Source organism: Crotalus tigris, unplaced genomic scaffold, assembly GCF_016545835.1.
Source record: "Crotalus tigris isolate CLP2741 ecotype Arizona unplaced genomic scaffold, ASM1654583v1 scf7180000024508.2633422, whole genome shotgun sequence".
NCBI lineage: Eukaryota > Metazoa > Chordata > Lepidosauria > Squamata > Viperidae > Crotalus > Crotalus tigris.
This window is the reverse complement of record NW_024100680.1, coordinates 1704430-1726310: the sequence shown is the minus strand read 5'-3', so window position 1 is coordinate 1726310 and position 21881 is coordinate 1704430. Positions and strand designations below refer to the sequence as shown.

At 35.5% G+C, this 21881-nt stretch overlaps 1 protein-coding gene across 4 annotated transcripts in view; it reads left to right on the top strand.

The window, feature by feature from the left end:
- CADM2 (cell adhesion molecule 2) overlaps positions 1-21881 on the top strand; it is a 404147-nt gene that overhangs the window by 359971 nt on the left and 22295 nt on the right. For 2 of the 4 annotated variants that reach the window (XM_039333778.1, XM_039333777.1), the window contains one exon: positions 7212-7334. The exons of 1 other annotated variant lie outside the window; for it this stretch is intronic. In XM_039333778.1, coding sequence (XP_039189712.1) covers positions 7212-7334 — 123 coding nt within the window. The remainder of the gene's footprint in view (positions 1-7211; positions 7335-21881) is intronic. One more of the 4 variants, XM_039333779.1, reaches the window with a different exon arrangement.

Here is a 21881-nt window from a genome sequence, read left to right as displayed (position 1 = left end):
TTTAAACTGTAATATTAATTTGAAACACCTAACCAATTCTTTCGGACCAAAGAACAGGTAATTTGTAGCTATGTTATGGTCTGCTTGGAGCACTGCATTTTCTTCTGATGATTCTTTTAAGTAGTTGTTTCATAATGATATGGATAGAACTTGAGTTTATCTTTTCATCTTTGAATGCCTTTTCATCTTTGAATTTTAATTCTAGCATTTATATTTTATTTTATTTTTATTTTTAAAGAATATTTTTATTTTCTTTTTTATGGGTCAGATTGAGGAAGGTAGATAATGGTTAAGTGTAGACTTCAGGTGACATACTTTACACCCAGAACAGAAACAGTGACAGCAGGAGCTACCTATCAATTTGGTACACCAAGCAAGAGGTCCATGTCATGCAGAACCAGATGTGGGTTTTTTTTGGAAAGGATGTATCAAAGTGACTATCAGAGATCCCAGAGTAAATTTTCATTTTCTCAGTGCTATGGATTAAATCTGGACATTTTTACATTCTAAACCTTCAACCATTATCATAATATATTATCATAATACAAACTATTAGGCTTCAATCTCCTTGTACGTAAAAAGCTACAATACTGATAACAGTTTGCATCAATGAGGTTTCTCAAGAACCTTGCAATTCAAGGTTCTAAACAACTCAGTGGTCCTTGGTTCATTTTTGATTGCATAAAATACTCAGATAAGCAATGCAAATCATTACGTTAAGTTCTTTGATAGCAATTTTCTATATTTCAAGATGTATATTTTTATAAACCAATAATCCATTCGCTGTTTCTTATTACCTTATTCTATATTGTCTAACCTTTAGCAATACATTATTTACAATTTATTTTCTGGGCACAATCAGTCTTAATAATTTTAATTTCCATTGGTTTTCATCATAAAAGACATGATAACTGCCCAGATATATACAGGTATATGTTATATAAGAAATAACAACTGTTGCTATCTAAATTATTACTCAAATTCTGAGTTTGAATTTTTAGTAATTATTTACTAATTAATTAGTAATTAGTACTAATTATGAAAATTTATTCATAACAACTCACATTTCCTAAAAAGTTTGAAGGTGTAATGATTCTAAATTTCATTTTGATTGAACTTTTTACATAGTAATTTATTCCAAGGAGTCAGTATTTGTTTTTGATATACAGTTAATGGTTTATGACTTACCAGTGTAGATGGGTGGTTGCCAGTCTCTGGAGAAATAGCCTAATCTTATATAATGTCAACACAAGATATTGAGATTCAGGAACAATAAAGCTTTATGGGGAGAGGAAAGGAGAGTGGAATAAAATTCACTCATTCATATAAAAATATTCTTCTTTCCATGACTGAGTGGATTAGACTTGACCTGAGTTGTTGAAGAAGACTACTGCCTAGCACTGATAGAGATTCAGATAATGGAGACTTCCAACAGAGATCTGTACATCTTCTTCTCCAACAGGTCAATCACATATTCTTTTTCCATCACCTCTGCCTTTTGTTATGCTGTTAAGGTTACTAAGCCAAATGTGACTTGCTGCATGGCAGCTAACTGTTCATTTTCTTATATCCAGTGGCAGCTAACTGTTCATTTTCTTATATCCAGTTGCTGTTTTCTAGTCCCTGTCTGATCTGGATGAATTGCTTTCCAATTCCACACATCACTGGATGACCTAAAAATACCCATTTAGTGACCCCATTATCCTATTTTCAAGAAGTAAAATATATTTTCACATTTCACTTGCCTATTAGTTTAACTATTACTAGCACCAGTCTGCTTCCTTCCTCCCAAAGTTCAGGAAAAGTTAAAATGGAGTTGCTTTTGACAAACTTAGAGTTTAAAAGCAAACTAAAGTTTTTTTATGTGTTCTACTTTGCTTTTCCAAAATGTTTTTGTTTCTTAATTTTTATTATCTGTACTATAACTTATGGGATATTGATCTCAAATAAAAATAAGTGTTTTGATAAGTGGCCTTAAATAAAACAATTAAAAGAGGAGAGCCACTTTGCTTTGGAACTCCTGTGAAGAATCAGTTTCTGTCTCAGAGTGTTAATTGGCAACACCCAGATAGCTGTTTTTCTATACTTCTTCCCATCCTGGGAAATTATGCTGTCCTAAATCTTACCTCTCACGCAATGAAAACCTAGTAGTCATAGAGGATGATCCTGTAGTTGACACTATCTAGGTACAGTAACTATAACAGATATCTAAGGGCCATGATTTGATAGTGCCCTCAGCTAAAATTTCTGCCATGCTTAACATCATCCAATATGTGAAAAGTCTTTTCCAACAAGCACATTATTGTTGCATAATGTACCACATTATTTTCAAATGCTACCATTAAGAGTTTAACCTCTTTTTTTTTTTTTTTACAAAAAAGTATTCCTGAATTCTGAGCCATGTCATCTATCAACAATATGTATGTATGTATGTATATGGCATCTGGAAGAGACTGATATTCAGAGCTGAGCTGTTTAATTTAAAAAGCTGCCATTTATTAAGTATCAGTTGGGAGTTAGTCAAATGTTTAATAATTTAATTGACAATAACTTGTTTGTTACTTTCAAAAAGCCAAAAACGTTTTACCTGAAATGTTCAATTGGGATTATCCCAGAGAGTAAGTTTATGATGTGAATAAATTTCAAAACTTAGTTCACAACATCATCCCAATGTGCTTTGCAGTTTTTAATGCAGGAAGTGCAATAGAAATGTATTTAAGCTTAAACCAAATCCTTGCCATGTTAGCATTTTTATTACAAAAGCCCTTTTAAATCAGTTATAAATTCTTCCTTATATTTATTTGTATACTGTCATCAGATTCTGGGATTCATATGTTTATTTTCCTTTCCTGTCGTCAGTTGTTTAATAAGAGGAAAAATAATGTCCTGAGGCTAAACTATATAATTTATTAGTCATTATTTCTCTAGCATTTAATCTATTTTATTTTAATTATTTATACCACTATCTATGGAACTACTGTGCAACCATCTAAATAACTGGATAATGTATTGCTTCATTTCATCAAAGGATATTTGAGAAGCATAGGTCAATAACTTATATAATATAGAAAATGCGTGGTAGAACACATGAAAATTGATCCATTTCAGTTCATTGTGAAATCAAGCTTTCATTGCTTAGAGATACTAATTCTAATTCTTATGTTCCTATTCTATAGAGTTTTGTGGATTTCCTTTCCTATTTTGTTTTTTATGAACACAAGTGCAGAATTTTTATTTGGTGTGTCCAACATGGTAACATGTTTAAATGTGGTAATGAGAAATTAATGCATAGTGTATGAGTAACTAGACATAACTCTGAATTGTTTGTTTTTGGTTTTTATTATTCTGATCAATTTATATAGCCACAAAAATAAATGTGCAACTCAAGGTGACAATCAAAGAAAAAATATAGCAATAGCAACATTAATTATAATGAAACATATTGAGTGCCAGAGGCAATATCAAGCAACCAAAAACAACCAGAAACAAATTCTACCATTAGAAAAACATATGCAGAAATTAAATTGCTCTAACTGGGAGAGGCAAAATGAGGTTTCCAGGACCACCAGCTTCTGGAAAAGAATCTGCAACTTCAAGAATACCTAAATATGTATCTGATTCCAGTGAGAAGGTAGAAATAGTTAGGATTATTCTATGAGCTAAACTCAGTTTCAGTTTTAAGTATTCAAGCTATAATCAATTTTGCTGAATTTAAATTACACCATATCAAAAAATATGTATATTTAAAATATTTTTAAAATAATCCTGGCTTAAAAACAATAACAATAATAATAGAGTTCGAAGGGACCTTTGATGTCTTCTAGTCCAATCCCCTGCTCAGGTAGGAAACCCTATAACATTTCAGACAAATGGTTGTCTAATCTCTTCTTAAAAACATCCAGTGTTGGAGCATTTACAACTTCTGGTGGCAGGTTGTTCCACTGATCTAACTGTCAGGAAATTTCTCCTTAGTTCTAGGTTGTGTCTTTGATTAGTTTCCATCCATTGCTTCTTGTCCTGCCTTCAGTGTGCTTTGGAGAATAGCTTGACTCCCTGTTCTCTGTGGCACCCCCAGAGATATTGGAAAACTGCTATCATGTCCCCCCTCGTCCTTCTCTTCATTAAACTTAGCTGGAGCTATATAATAATTCAGTAGTTTATTATATCATTTACAAAATAACAAACATAAGTATATTCAACTAGCTAATAAAAAAATAAATCAGTTACAAATAGAATAAAATCTTGAATGTGTGGGCAAATGAGAACTCTTTTATTTAGTGCTGAAATGAAAACAATATTGGCACAATAGGTCAAGATACTTCCTAATTTTTCTTAGGTTATTGAAGATATTAATGCAAAGGAGTATGAGAGAATGACATCTTATAAGTAGTTGGTGTGAATTTTTTACAAATTAATTGGCTTTGAACTGCTGAACCTTTCCCAGATTGGAACTTGCAAGCATCTTTTTCAATTGCATTCCTAAATGTAATGCATTAATCCAATTTATAATTAACTTGCAGCTCCAACCTAGCAAGGCCATTCTTTTCCAAGGAAGACTGCAGTTCATGATGTTGAAGATATTAAAGAGCATGAAGGAGGGGTAAAAAAAAGAAACTTATCAAGGGGGGAAAAAAACAAACTACAGTGGAGTGAAAGCACTTTTACTCCACGAATTGGAATTTGCTTGAATAGATTTCAGGGCCAAGAGTTTAAAGAGAATTAATAATATTATAGCTTTCCTATATATATCTCTCTTGAATTCATTTATTAGGACATCCAAGTGAATTTCAACGTCAGATCTTGTGTTAGACTTGATTCTCACCCCCCAAAAAAGTTATTGTAATTTTCTGCAGATTGTCTTCCCATTCAGATGTGAAAGAACAACATTTCCAAGTTTTAATTTTCTATGACATAAGGTTAAGTTACAGGTGTAGGCACTATAGCAGGGGTGTCAAATTGCCAGCCTGCAGGTGGATGCATCATAGCGAAACCACCTTTTTGCTGGTAATGGCAAAAAAGTCACGACACGTTGTGTAACATTGCGAGTTTTAGTTCATGTTCAGGTCCCAAAGCCAGAGAAATAGCTCATGGTATGAGGTTTGTTTTTGTTAGTCTTGTCATATATTATAAAAGACAGGGAACCTTCACTTGGTCTTCAGTGATTGCTCTTCTTCTCTACATTACTTTGAAATCACCATAAAACTGGATTTTGGCATAGCATTGTGCTGTAGTTCACATACACTTATGAAGCACCTATTCAGTTATGTAAACACTTTCTCAGCCAGTTTTTGGAGCAGTTGTAAAATATTTATTATATGGCAAAATACTTTGAAATTCTAGTCTTTCTTCTTACATGATTGCTAACCTATCCATTTTTAAATGAATTATGCTGTTTGCATAATAATGCAAAGGAAGGCACAACTTGTTTCTTTTTTAAAAAAAGAGCATTCATGATTAATGTTGACTAACGTCAGTTCTGTTTAATAATCATGGCAGTTGCTCTCCAGGCAATGTTGTAGTTTGTCCTTCTGATTAATGTGACAACATTAAATTTTGAAAAGTCTGCCTTAGTTTTGGTAGCCAGAGTTATCTCTTATTGAGGAACTTCTTTAAATGTTAATATGTTAAGGATGTAAGCATAGAGTTATATAGATCCCTATGTGAAAATTTTGCAAAAGTAAATGTGAACGAATAATAATATTTGCTCTAGTTAACTGGGAATAGGAATGTGGCATTTTGGAATCTCAAATGTATTAACTAGGAAAAAGACAGGCAGTCTTTTGAAATGGCAATATAATTTGTAATGCATGAAAATTAGGAATAGGTCTAAAATCAAAAAGTCTAATGGAATAATTAGCCGTAAATGGAGGCTGCTGGTACACATAAAATATTCTAAATCTCAGGATTCTGTGCTTTGAATAATCCTCCTATATGATGCTACCTGATTTTATTTACCATGTTTCCACAGAAGTAATGCTCTGATATTGGTTTTCAAGGAAATGAAAGCTGTATTTCTGATTTGTATTATCCTCCACAGATATCATTAGCTATTCCTGAACTAATGGTGTTTTTAACTGTGTCTATGTGGCCAGTTTTCTAGATACACAATGCTTAAAGCCAAGTTTCTGAACATTTTCAATGGTTTTCTTCCATGTTTTCTTTTTCTTCTGTGTGTTTTTAACAAAAAAAAAGAACTTTGCTTCAGGCAGCAAAGAGTTTAGAGAGGGTTTTTTTTCCCCATCCTGTTTTTTTGCACTTTCAGTATTAAAATGTCGATCTCATATACACTTTCCATACATATATATATATATATGCACATGTAGAATTGGAATAGGAAATTTATGATGTGATTATCAGTAATACATTTAGACTGACATGCAGAAGCACTTAGTTTAGAATATGATCTGAATGATGATAATGCTTGTTTCTTTCTCTTTTGATAAGTGTCCTCTACGGATCACTATTTAATTAGCAGATTGATATAAATAGCTCCCCAAACCTCCCCCCCCACACTAAATATTAAGGTTACTAAACTATTTCTTTATATTATACAAATAATATTCACCAATGCTGTTGAATGATAGTGAACCCTGTAAAAGTTAAGGGTGTTTTATGTGTTTTCTGCTTGGGTCTTAGCAGATGACTGTGTCTCTAACAAAATGTGGAAGAAGACAAGCAAACCAAAACCAGCAGCTTTTAGAGTTAGTAGTCGTTTGCTCACATTTTTTTTTCATTGAGTCTGTCTGAAAAGTAGGTTTCTTTAACATACAATCATCACTTAACATGTGTATTTATTTTAGCATGATGATGTTGTGTTATCATCTCCCACGCTGACAAGCATGTTATTTCATCCATATTTGCTTTCTTACCGTACAAGGCATTTAAAATGGCTTAGCAAAGAAATGAATTCTTGTCATAAAGATTTACTCTCTGACTTTAAAACTTTTCTTTTGAACAATTCTCTTCGTTGGTTGGTCCAAAATTTAATCTGTTACTATTTGAGCATTCAAAAAAGAAAAAGAGAAAGAGAAAGAGAGAGATCTGATGTCAAGAATTTCAAAGTATGTTATCTTACCTTTGTTGATCTGTGCTAAGCATGTTTTAATTGGTACATTTTCTACATATGTGTATTGACAAGCTGAATCATTGTTATGCTGCTTCTCTCTGTTTGCATGATATGATTTTATGTTATATTTTTTTCCACTCACCAGATGTTTCCAACATTTTGCTTCCCACCACTGTCATCCCCTCCCTTACCACTGCAACAGTCACAGCCACTGTAGCCTTAACAAGCATAGGCACAGTCACATCGTCAACAGCTATCAACACCCGAGGTACAGTATACTTCTTTGTTATAGCCAGAAAATCACAGTATAACTAGGCTCTCACAGGGCTAGAAGCCTTAAATGATCAAAATGCTAAAGAGAGAAGGACATTTCTTTGCACATTTTAGTTTTGATAAGTAAAAAGTCCAGTTTGGTTGTCTGCAATTAACATAGCTGTGAATGCTTCAACAGCATTTTCTCTAATGACATTTATGAATGTGGGTGGGTGTTTTAACTGCTTTCCTAAGTAATTGCTTCCTTGAGGATTATCATATTAAATTTGTGTTAGAAGCAAACCTACTTAATTTTAAATTAACATTATCTCTTAAGAGGATATGTGTTCTGTTGTTAATGTATTTTCTTTGTGCAAAATATTTGTATTTAACCATATATTTATTTAGAACTGTTTGATTAATGATTTTAGTATAATTTCTTAATAATTATGTTTAGTGAACAAAACGATAGAGCTTTCTAATTTCTTATATTGACAGTGTTCAATAGTTTATCACCTTCAGTGGAAGTCTAATGCATCTTATATTAGAAAATTATTATTAGTAAATTAGTAAAGGTACTGTATAAAAGCAGTCTGCCATCTTCCCACTTTCCCCCACTTACTGTACCTCCAACCTATATTGTTATATACATTTAAGTTCTAAATACATTTTGCAATCTTGTGGCTGAATTCATGATTTCAGCTAAATTGAACAAAAACAAAAAAATCCATTACAAGTACAGATAGTCCTTGATTTATAACAGTTCATTTAGTGACCGTTCGAAGTTATAATGTCACTGAAAAAGTGACTTACGACTGTTTTTCACACTTATGACCATTGCAGCATCCCCATGGTGATATGATCAATATTCAGATGTTCGGCAACTGATTCATATTTATGATGTTTGCTGCATCGCCTTCTGACAAACAAAGTCAATGTGGAAGCCAGATTCACTTAACAACTGTGTTATAAACTTAGCAACTGCAGTGATTCGCTTGATAACTGTGCACAAGAAAGGTCATAAAATGGGGCAAAATTGATTTATTAACTATCTCGCTTAGCCACAGAAATTTTGGACTCAGTTGTGGTTGTAAGTTAAGGACTATCTGTATTTATTGCATCAGGACACTTGAACGACACTGAAATGGACTTTGGTCCCAGGAATTGAGATAGGAAGGGCAAAATAGAAAATTTGGTGGAGGTATCTGTGATAGAGGAGCATAGCATTACATGCCATAGTGTAATCTAATCTGCTCAGGAGGTTCCCTGATTCTCAAGAAATCATATTCAAGGGGCTTTGTGCTCTTTCAGTAAGGCACAGAAGAGCATGGTTTGGGCAGCAAACTTCCCAGGGCAGGCCTCGGAATGTTTGACTGAGAACTGCCAACTGAGTTTAAGAGATTATAGGTGCAGTTTCAACAGTGGGCTTTCAGATTGAACTGCGCTACTTTTTTGAAAAAGAGAATCTTGACCCTTTTGAGAATCTTGACCTTTTCAGAAGACATTTAGAATGCCTTTATATGTTCGCATTCAATTCAATCAGTTTAAATTTAAATGTCTATCTTTTAAAAAATATCATTTAACTGTTGTAATTTATCATTTGGAAAACTTGTGATAGAAGCATTATATTGTAGCTCTGCTTTTCAGTTCCCTCTTCTGTTTCTGTCTCAAGATCTCTGAAATTCTTTTCTTTAAATATACTTAAAACATTGGTGGGAATGGAGAAAATGCAACCAAAGAATGTACCATTTCATAGAATATCTAATGAGAGCTCCCATCTTAACTATTAGGTTATTACATACTAAGCTGATTTCTTACGACCCTGGAACCTACACTGTTGGTTATATTCCATGGGAAGTAACATTTATAATTGATTGTAAATATCTCTATTCCAAACTTATTTTTATCTGCATAGAGTTCAGGAAATAACTTTGAAAGTTTTAGAATGTATTTTGATCAATAGCGTGCTATTTCACAGAAAGTATTGTTTTACTTTTTAGTCAGAGATATATTTACATTTTGTTTCATCTATGTATTAAATGAACCACTATTGTGATGATGTTACCTAGCTGGGTAATGAAACAAGCAATCAAGAGAGCTCCAAGGACTCCACAGTGTAACCCCTAACCTAAATATATTCTTTTCTATTTGAATCACCAACTGAATCCAGAAGTCTAAATGTAGTTCTGTATAGGAAAAATTTGTTTTACTTTGTGTGTTTGAAAACTAACCATATAAACAAAAGCATTAGAACCAAGATGGATGGATTCATGGATGAGGAGAAGGGAAAGGTTTAAAGAAAAAAAAATACAAGAGATTGGTGTCTGGCAGCAACACTAAGCGCATCCCATAAAGGATCTATCCACTGAAGCCAAGGCTTCAAAACACAAATAAGCAGGAATTCTGATTCAGGATGATGCTGAGCTAGCCCACTGTGACCAAGCAATTTTATTTCTCTGGCTCACTCACATAATACTGATGGTTATGGAGACTTGTAAATTTACTTATTGCCATCCCTTTTTTGGGAAAGCTATTTTTATAATGTTTATTTTATTTAGTTATATCCCATCAAAACAATCCTGTATTGTTTTAATGATAAAGACTACATATTTAAAACTAATATTTGATCTAGATACTATAATTTTAATACATAGGAGTCCCACAAACTCATCAATAAATACATTTACCCCAATCTTGGGAATAGAGCCAGATTTTAAAGACTAAGGACATTCATATTTCTGGTGAAATACACACTTCTTTGGTCCTGCAAGATGATGGTCTTTAATAGAGTGAGCCTACTGTGCAAATATATTGGAGAGGCAGAGCCATGTAGATTACATTATAATAGTTTAGTTGTGAGATAACTGGAGTGTGAATGTGTCACAAAAGGGTGCAACTGGCACAGAGGCCTATCCATCTATTTTTTTGAGTTGGAGCTGCAAGTCCAGAAGGAGACCCAAGTTATGTACCACTCTTCATTAAGGAATAAGGGAGGCCATCCAAGATCAATGATGAAAACAGTCATAACCCAAACAGCCATTTCCATAAAGTCTTGTGATGATTGAGCCAAAATCTATTCTTCTCCATTCAGAGTCATGCATCAATACTGCATCAATACATTGACAGCTTCATCAGCACAGCTCAGGTAACTAGCAAAATTTCCTCCCTGAACAAACGAATAGGCAGCTAGCAATTTGGTGTAACTCTCCCTGCATTTCCCCCACACACACACAAAAAGGAAGAGAATATTCATTTATTCTATTGGACCTTGCTCTTATTAAGTGCAGATTCAATCAATTATAAAAAAAATTCTCATTGTTCGTATTACAATCCTACATTTCTTTGCTTTTTTACAACTCATATTACTGCATTCCTCTGTATAAGCCACCAGATGTAAGAATGACATCTCAGAATATTTGAACACATAATTGGCTTTTAAGATTGTAGTAGCATCTTATTTACTGCTGAACCTGTATTTCCAATGAATAAATATTTGAAATCTCCTGTTCTTGGTTTTATTTTAAAACATCTGATTACAATATTTTGGGTGTCTTGCATACTAAAAATAAAAATAAGTGAATCATGTGTTGTCATCAGCGCTGTGTCTGCCACAATACTAGTTATTCTGCCAAATATTTTATGGGAGCATTTAAAGACTTTAAGGGCTTTGGCTACATAACAAATCACTTGTAGCCAATGTGATCATTGAGTTTCTGGCAAGAACATCTTAGGAAACAAATTTTCTAATTGTTAATTGTAACTAAGGGCTCAGCCTCATTTCCTGTTTTTCCCAGAGCAAAGATCCCCCAATAACCTTTTATTGAAGACATAAATTGACAATATCCTTTCTTGTTCCAGTTCAGTAATGGAATTTTCTGAGTTCTGGAAGCACAAGATATTTGTAATGCTATCTATAAGCAGTGCTTCATTTAATTATAAGCAGTCCATCTACTATTAGTAATTATAGGCCAGATATATCAAACTCATGATGTCACGTGATGTCGCTCAACGTATCGGGACAGTTTTGCCATTACTGGCAATGGGGTGGGTGCGGCTTCTGTGTGACACATCCGGCCCATAGGCCAGCAGTTTGACATCCCTGCTGTAGGCTATTGTGAGCATTCTCCATTCTTCAGGTCACTTATGACTGCACTTCACAGTAATTTTGTCTTGAGTGGTTGGTTTTCCTTTTGTGGAGGAATTCCTACATAAAGGCAGTGACTTTTTTTCTAATCAAATGCCATTTTGAGTATTTTGTGGTTTAGTGTTACGATTGATATTATGTCTACTTCCTGCCAGTCTTCCTTTCCATATTTAATTGAATTGAGATATTGGGGTGAAATTGATAAAGAGTTGTGCTGGTTATCCATTTTAACCCACTGGAATATGATCCTGAAAATCACTCTGTGCCACTCTTTTGTCCTACTGACCTATCAGTGGATTTAATTTGCAAAATTTTAATAATGTATTTGAACTATTGCTAAGTATATTGAAATATTTTATTACTTAGAATGATGGCTAGAACTGTTCACTTTTGCAAGACTATCAGGCAATTCGGATACTATCTTGTTTTCCTAATGCAGTTACACTTGCAAATTAGTGAACAATATTGTTTCAGGGACGTTTGTTTGTTTGGTGTCTTGATGTCATTGTTGATTCCTGGCAACTGCCTAGATAAGTTTGTGCAGTTTTCTTGGTAACATTTCAGAAGTAGTTTGCCTTCCAAGAGCTGAGAGGGAGAGAATGGTTCAAGGTCACCCAGCTGGCTTTAGGTATTTAAGGCAGGATTAGAACTCATGGTCTCTTGGTTTCTCACCAACACCAGTTTGTTTATATGCTTAAATATACTCAACCCAAAAAAGCCAAATTTATTATATTAAAAATAACATGGACAACATGTAAGAAAACCAACAACTTTGTAACACAGTCATTGATGCAGGCCATTTCTTATATGTATTCTCACATTTTCTGAACTATCAAAATCAAAAGAATGCATCAGTAGCTTAAAAACCAGAACTAGAAACTTATCCTGTATACCCAAAGTCTGAAAAGCTTGCAATTTTTAAAGGGAAAAAAACCTATCATGTTACCTAAATATTTGTGATGACTTTCAATGTTATTTCCTTCAAGAAAGTAAATTGTTTTCTTCATGTAAGGTATAATTAAATGGACACCAATCACTATAATGGCTTGCTAGTAACTTTTATTATATTTATTATATTCCCACTTAACAACAGTAAATGTATATTATTGCAGCTTGTGAGTATAATGTTGCAGCCAAAGAAATGAAAATTACCTATGTTATAAATTATTTCATGTTGAAACTAATGACTCATATAAGTCCTTTTTCGTTGAAAATCGTTTTTTTTTTTTTTTTTGCTTCCCAAAATAATAATCTGACTGTTATTTGTAGAGTGTTTAAAAGTTCTCAAAGAGTGCATCTCAAAATATTGTGGGGTGTGCTAGTAATCAACTACACAAATAAGTGATACATCTAAAATACTTTGAGGCTAGGTTGGAAATTAAAAAAAAAGTTTCTCAACTTACTTTTTTGTTCTTGGAAACTGATATAGTACTCCTGCTTGCCTTCTGAAAAACAGACTGTGGTGATTAGCTATAAAATGTCATTATTATTTTTTATTTCAAAAATACTGATTTGTCCAAATATTTTGGTGAATAGTGGACAGGGAGAGGCAAGAAACAGGAAGGGGGAATGACAGAGATAAAGAGATTGAGATTTTTTTTCTTAATATGCACTGTGAAATCTTGCATATCCTTTTTCTACAGAGGAACAGCATACATTATAGCTTTCCAATACCTTCAGTCGAAATAAATAGTTTGTAAAAATTATATCTATTTTCATCTCTCAAGTTTTCATAGTATTGCAGATTCTGTTTATGAAGGGAGCTGCCTGAATTACAAACTGGACAAAGCAGGCCTTATACCTTTATAATAAATCTTTATACAAAAATTATGTCTGAAAGAAAAGGATAATTTCAGATTTTTGTCAGCGAGTAAATTCCTGAGATATTTGTCAAGATTTGCAGATGCTTAAATCAGTGCAACTAAGCTTTGCAGTTTCTATACATTGACCTCTGCTTGTCATAATAAAGAGCTTGGCAATAACATAAGTGAAATACTCAAGGAATTGCCAATCTTTGACTTTTCTCAAGCCACTTTAATGGGCCCCAAAGGCCACAGACAGTTTAAAGCTCTTAAGACTCTTGTAAATTGCTGGTGGGTTTTATGTCAGAACAGTTGGGAATTCAAGAACTATAAAGTTTCCTTGAAGGTATCTAAACTGAGTATTTGTCTAAGCTGTTTTACTATGTTAGAAAGAAATAAATCATAATAAAGTATCCCTATTTCAATGTTCATTATGTGTGTGGCTGTTAGTATGATAATATCATTTATTATTTTTTAAATTAGTTCCACATTTTTGGAATATAAATCGTATCTCTGAAAGTTAATTTTAATTGCCCAATTTTATTTTATTTTTTCATAGTGGGCAGACGGTGGGGTTTTTCTAACGATAGTGGGAAGTGGAACAAAATCAGGCTGATGAAACCCATGTTATTCAATTTTATAAAAAAAAACACATAGACCTACATTATAAGGCTTTTAGAAATGGCATTAATTTATTTCATCACTTAGCAAAGTTCTCATTCTATATAAAGAAAATTATTTATTTAAACATAATCACATTTTCACTTTTAAATGTATTTTCAAAAACTTTTATAAAGAATAGTCATTATGGCTAGATCATGTTAGAGAGTATAGATTCTTTTGCTATGGAGTTTCTTAGGACATGATTTTGATATATATTGTCCTTAATATATCATATATATTATATATCATATTGTCCTTAATAGTATTAAAAACATGAATCCCGGGTATACATACATACATACATACATACATACATACATACATACATATATCACCTCTGTCATCTGTCATTGCAAACCTCTACATGGAACACTTTGAAACCCAAGCTCTAGAAAAATCTGAACACAAACCCAAACTCTGGCTCAGATACGTAGACGACACCTTCATAATCTGGCCACATGGGAAAGAAAAACTGGACAACTTCCTCATACACCTCAACAGCCTACATCCCAAAATACAGTTCACCATGGAAACAGAAGCTAATAACCAACTTTCCTTCCTAGATGTCTTAGTCTACAAGAAATCCAATGGCTCCCTAGGACACACCATCTACCAGAAGAAAACACACACAAACCGCTATCTGCATGCTCTCTCATACCACCACCCAACACAGATCAACTCCGTAGCCAAGACACTCATCTCTAGAACAAAACGCTTAGCTGATGAACAACACCTAAAAACCGAACTACACACTCTCACTAATATACTTACATCCAATGGATTCCAACGAAATAAGATTACCAAACTAATCCAAAAAGAAACCCCCACTAAAACCCAAGACAGAGAACAAGAAAACGGCAAAGCCCTCATCCCTTACATAAAAGGCACCACAGACAGAATCAGTAAGATCCTCCACAAACACAACATTAAGACAGCATTCTGCCCAAACAGAAAAATATCCACCATCCTAAGAAACCCCAAAGATAAAATTGAATTAGAAAATCAAGGAGTATGCGAAATCCCATGCACCACTTGTCCCACCACATACATCGGACAAACCAACAGAAGAATAAGTGCACGCATTGAAGAACATAAGAACTCAGTCAAAAAAGAGGAACCAACTTCTTCTCTGGTCCAACACCTTAAAAATCACAGGACATGAAATTGACTTTAAAAAGACCAGATATATATATGTGTGTGTGCGTGTGTGTGTGTGTGCGTGTGTGTGTGTGTGTGTTTTCTGAGGTTTTCGCGGGTGTTTGTATGTAGGTCTTTGGTTATTCGGGTTTTCTCCCGCATAAAAATGTCTTGGCAACATTTCGACGAAGTCCCATTCGTCATCTTCAGGCTGGTCTTTTCAGCTTCGTGCTTCGAGGAGCAATGTGTGGTCTTAGCTGTTTCTTCCTTTTAACTGCCAGTGGGGGTATGAACTGATTGGGTGGGTGCTTGGCTGTGTTCTGATTGGGTGGAGGTGTGTTCTGATTGGTTAGGGGCTTGGCTGTGCTCTGATTGGCTGGGGGGGTTGGCTGTGCTCTGATTGGCTGGGGGAGTGTTCTGTTTGGATGGGGGCTTTGTTGTGCTCAGGTTAGTCTGAGTTGCAGGGGGGTTAAGATGGTGGGCTGCCTTGCTATTTTTTGGCTTCGTGTTCGTGGTTGTGCCTCATCTTCATGGTGGGTGTCAGTTTGCTTCATGTATGGATTGGAGGGGTTTAAAGTGGCTAATGATGCAGCTGTGGTCTGGCTTCTGGTTTGTGGTCGTGCCTCATCATCGGTGTGGCTTCGCGTTTCTTTTTGCATGGATGTGTGGTGGTGACATCCTGTGTGGTTTTTGTGAGTGCGGGTCTGGTGTCATTTTTTGTGTTAGGGAGTCGTTTGTCAATAAGGGTGGGTTTCCAAATGGCTGGTAGGCGGGAGTTATCATCTCGTTTGTTCATGCTATGTGGGTGTTTTTCTATCTCGATGGCTTCTCTGTTATTAAAATGTTCAGTTTGGGCGATAGTTCTGGTATTTTTAAAGTCAATTTCATGTCCTGTGATTTTTAAGGTGTTGGACCAGGGAAGATGTTGGTTCCTCTTTTTTGACTGAGTTCTTATGTTCTTCAATGCGTGCACTTATTCTTCTGTTGGTTTTTCCGATGTATGTGTTGGGACAAGCAGTGCATGGGATTTCATATACTCCTTGATTTTCTAACTCAATTTTATCTTTGGGGTTTCTTAGGATGGTGGATATTTTTCTGTTTGTGCAGAATGCTGTTTTGAAGTTGTGTTTATGGAGGATCTTGCTGATTCTGTCTGTGGTGCCTTTTATGTATGGGAGGAGGGCTTTGCCGTTTTCTTGTTCTCTGTCTTGAATTTTAGTGGAGCTTTCTTTTTGGATTAGGTTTGTAATCTTATTTCTTTGGAATCCTTTGGATGTTAGTACATTGGTGAGAGTGTGTAGTTCGATTTTTAGGTGTTGTTTGTCAGCTAAGCGTTTTGTTCTGGAGATGAGTGTCTTGGCTAGGGAATTGATCTGTGCTGGGTGGTAATGTGAGAGAGCGTGCAGATAGCGGTTTGTGTGTGTTTTCTTCTGGTAGAGGATGTGTCCTAGGGAGCCATTGGATTTCTTGTAGACTAAGACATCTAGGAAGGGAAGTTGGTTATTAGCTTCTGTTTCCATGGTGAACTGTATTTTGGGATGTAGGCTGTTGAGGTGTGTGAGGAAGTTGTCCAGTTTTTCTTTCCCATGTGGCCAGATTATGAAGGTGTCGTCTACATATCTGAGCCAGAGTTTTGGTTTGTGATCCGATTTTTCTAGAGCTTGGGTTTCAAAGTGTTCCATGTAGAGGTTGGCAATGACAGGTGAGAGAGGTGATCCCATGGGTGCTCCTTCTGTTTGTTTGTATTTTTGTCCATTATAGATGAAGTATGTGTTGGATAGGCAGTGGTTGGTCAGATCTAAGATGTGTTTGGGGGGGTTATATTTGTTTTGGACAGCTGTCAAGGCTTCTTTGATAGGCACTTGGGTGAAGAGGGATATGACATCGAAGCTCACTAGTAGGTCGCTGGGCTGTAAGTTTTGTTTCTTTATGATCTCTATAAACTGGAATGAGTTTTTTATGTGTGAGGTGATGGATTCTGCATAGGGCTGTAGTTGTTTGGCGAGAAATTTGGCTAGGTTTTGTAGAGGTGAGCCTATGGAGCTGACTATGGGTCTGAGTGGGGTTCCTTCTTTGTGTATCTTGGGGAGACAATAGAGTTTGGGGCATCTGGATGATTTCTCTCTGGGAATGATTCTTTGCTGGATCTCTTCGCTAATGGGGGAGGCTTTTATTTTGGATCTGGTGGTTTTTTCCAGGTAGGTGGTGGGATCTGTGTTTAGGGGTTTGTATGTGGACTCTTGGAGTAGGTAAATATTAGTAAATATTAAAATACTAAAAATGTGAATCCTGAGCATAATGCTAACAAATAAAAGAAAAAACGAACACCAGGATATAATAAACCAAAAAACTGCCAGCGTCATCAGAGTTAGAATAGCAGGAGATTGGGAAGGCAGATCATATAGCCTCCTGCCTCTGCGCCCAGCCCGTTGATTGTGTTAATCCTTATCGCACCAGGTTGTTCCGCATCAGGCAAACTGTCTTTGACTCCACTGGTTGTTTTACGATCCTCAAGTGCTCTTTTTGAGCATGTGCAAGCACTTGGAGGGCAGCTGTTAATCTGTCCCTGCGCCCAGTCCCCCTCCCTCCCAGGGCCATTAAGTTGGTAGAATGATGGATGAGACAGGCACGATCTCCAAGAAAGAAGATGACAGCATTTTACATAATTGGGATGATGGCTCTATAGATGGGATGACCACGACTCACATGGACTGAGATGATGGACCAAATGGGATGGAAGCGCTGAGGCTATCTGGAAGGAGGGGGAGGGAGGGGGAAGAAAGAGAGCAGGAATGCCGGAACAACTGCTTGTTGCAGGACTGGAACGGAGGAATTATGATAACGGCCTTGGGGGTGGGGGAGGATAATGGCCCTGGAGGGAGGGAGGTTAATTGTTCCACTGGTTAATTGTTCTATCTGTCAGGAAGTTTCTCCTTAGTTCTCTCCTTGCTTAGTTTCCACCCGTTGCTTTTTGTCCTGCCTTCAGGCGCCTTGGAAAATAGTTTGACACCCTCTTCTTGTGGCAGTCCCTGAGAAATTGGAACACTGCTATCATGTCCACCCTCGTCCTTCTCTTCATTAAACTAGACATACCCTATTCCAGCAGCCGTTCCTTGTATGCTTTAGCTTCCAGTCCCGTAATCATCTTTTTTGCTCCAGTATATCTGTATACATACATACAAATTTTCTACCTAATACAATTTTTATGTCCTTTTGGCATAGAAGAAAAGAACTCATAGACATTTAGTCCAAAATGAACTTTGAATAGTTTATAAAGGAAACCGTAGATTTTCTTAATCTACCTTATTTTTTCACTTAATTTTCCAAGAACTAATGGATAATTGTTATTTAATTTAAAATACTGTTTTTATATTATAAAAGCTTTACATTTCTGCTGCTGACTTGGCTACAGAAAATTTGTGTTTGATTTTGAATTATGTTCAATAAAGTGTCTACGGCTCTATCTTCTCATCTTTCCTCTGATCTACCATATCTTGGCATATTTTTAGTTTTATAACAGTTTTGAAATTATTTTTTTTTCTCAGCACTACCTAATCCTTGTTAGATGTGTGTTTTCATTTCAATTCATTCTGCCTTATTCTGCATAACCCATAGATTTGCCTTTATCGTACCTGGTCAATTGTGTAGAAGCCGTCCAACACAACAAATTTCTTTGAGTAAAACACATCTCTGTTTTATAGTTTGAACTCAGGTAGCCTAACTGAAGTCCCATTCCACACAAAGGTATTGTGATCATTATATTAGATAATAAAGGAAATAGTATGAATATTTTTAGACAATTGAATGGAAATAGTAGCACAAGGTGCATTTTCATGTTATATTTCAAGAGCACGTACTGCTTGCTTCAGGGGAAAACTGACTGGATTTATTCCAGTAACAAGAAAAGAAGATGTTGCCTACACAAATAAGCATACTGCCTTCCTATTTTAGTAATTTTAAATTTTTCCCATTACTTCCCAAGTAATGATTCATAGCAAGGAGAAATTAGCTATTGGTTCACATGTAAGTTTGAATGCTAGTTATCTAGGGATTTAAAACATCTGTTTATGAGTACATTCAAGTAATTTATTATTCATTTGTTTGTGATTTTATTAAACTGTCATGCTTTTAATGTGCCTATAAATTTTACAAATAATTTATTTGTAGGAGGAAGACGGGAGGGAGGGGAAGGAAGGAAGGAAGGAATGAATTTGATTTTAATTTAAGGTAGTTTAGTATACTTGCTTTTATCACTCAAATATGCATTTTTCACTTCTTTACATTAAAGACTCATACATTAGACAGTAGTACATGCCAACTGAACATCAATGTTTGCAATAGAAAATCAATTATCTGGAAGGAAATTATGAAAAGAATAATACTAACTGCTAAATGCTAGTTTCATTTTACTTTATTTTTTAATATATGACCACATGTCTTCAAGAAAGCTCAAGACCATGGATTATACACTAAAGTTCCACCCATCGTTCTCACTATCATGTTTTGATATTAAAACTTCTTAAACTCTTTAAAACATGATGTTCATAGGAAGGGCATTTTTTTATAAATGACATAAAACAGCTCACAGTCTTGCACAATTGTAATATATAATCCTGAATAAGATTATATGGAATCTCCCCAATATGATTATACCATTCCTATAAACATTTTCCATCAACATTGGAAAGTCAAAAGGGAAAGAACAGGATTGTAGTGGTCATACACATTCTTCAACTAAAATAAGGCTCAAAATGAACTAAAGCTTGCGACCAAAGTCAATAATAACAAAAAAAAGCTTCTTTCAACATGTAAAAAACAAGAAAAAAGTGAAGGAAACGATTGGTCCATTAGTGGGTGAAAGTGGCAAGAAGGTGACAAGCAACAGGGGGAAAGCAGAACTATTTAACTCATTTTTCGCATCTGTCTTTACACAAAGGGAAAAAACAGACCAACCTATCAAAAATAGTGCCATAAAAAAGAAAATAGAAATACAAGTTAAGATAGGCAAGAAAATGGTAAATGAACACCTGTCCAGCCTAGACGAGTTCAAATCACTAGGACCAGATGGATTACACCCCAAGCTTCTCAAGGAACTGGCAGATGTGATCTCAGAACCACTGAACTATATTTTTCAAAGATCCTGGAGCACTGGGGAACTACCAGATGACTGGAAAAGAGCTGATGTAGTTCCCATCTTCAAAACAGGGGAAAAAAAGGACCCAGGAAATTACAGACCTATCAGCCTGACCTCAATACCTGGGAAGATTCTGGAAAAGATAATCAAACAACGAATCAGCGAACACCTACAAGCAAACAAAGTCATTACTAAAAGCCAACATGGGTTTGTCAAAAACAGATCATGCCAGACAAATCTTATTGCATTCTTTGACCAAGTGACAAAATTAGTGGACCAGAGGAATGCTGTAGATATAATTTACTTGGACTTCAGTAAGGCATTTTACAAAGTAGATCACAACCTACTACTTGATAAGATAGAAAAATGCAGGTTAGACAGCATCACCACCAGATAGATCCATAGCTGGCTGACCGGCTCAGCATGTGGTCCTCAATGGAACCGCATCTACATGGAGGGAAGTGTGTAGTGGGGTGCCCCAGGACTCTGTTCTGGGCCCAGTGCTTTTCAACATCTTCATCAACGATCTAGATGAGGGGATAGATGGGAAACTCATCAAATTTTCAGACAACACCAAGCTGGCAGTAATAGCCAACACTCCAGAAGACAGGCTTAGGATACAGGAGGATCTGGACAGACTTGAACACTGGGTGCTATCTAACAAAATGAAATTCAATGGTGAAAAAAGTAAGGTTCTACATTTAGGCAAGAAAAAACAAATGTATAGGTATAGTTTAGGGGGTACCTTGCTTAATAGTAGTAACTGTGAGAGGGATCTCGGAGTCCTAGTGGACAATCATTTGAATATGAGCCAGCAGTGTGCTTCAGCTGCCAAAAAAGCCAACATAGTGCTAGGCTGCATTACCAGAGGGATAGAATCAAGATCACGTGAACTATTAATACCACTTTACAATGCCTTGGTAAGGCCATGCTTGGAATACTGCATACAGTTTTGGTCATCATGATGTAAAAAATATGTTGAGACTCTAGAAAGAGTACAGAGAAGAGCAACAAAGATGATTAGGGGACTGGAGGCTAAAATATATAAAGAACGGTTGCTGGAATTGGGTATGTCTAGTTTAACAAAGAGAAGGACAAGGGGGGACGTGATAGCGGTGTTCCAATATCTCAGGGCTGCCACAAAGAAGAGGGAATCAAGCTATTTTCCAGAGCACCTGAAGGCAGGACAAGAAGCAACGGGTGAAAACTAACCAAAGAGAGAAGCAACCTAGAACTAAGGAGAAACTTCCTGACAGAACAATTAACCAATGAACAACCTGCCTCCAGAAGCGGTGAATGCTCCAATACTGAAAGTTTTTAAGAAGAAACTGGACAGCCATTTGTCCAAAATGGTATAGGGTTTCCTGCCTGAGCAGGGGGTTGGACTACATGACCTGCCCCTTCCTCTCCCACCGGGCCACCAAAATAAAAAAGATTGAAGACCCCTGATTTATGACTTTCTCTTCATTATTAGTTTTATTCTTAGACAGAAACATATATAGAATTCATATCCATTCTACTCTTCAACTTATTGCTGCAATCATACAAATCTCTAAAAAAATGTATTTCCAGCATTCTCTGATTTCAGTTTCATTACACATCGTTTCATATTTTTTATTGTTAATTCAGCCAGCTAGAAGCTCCTTTTCACCTATTTCCAAGACAATTATTTATTTCCATTAG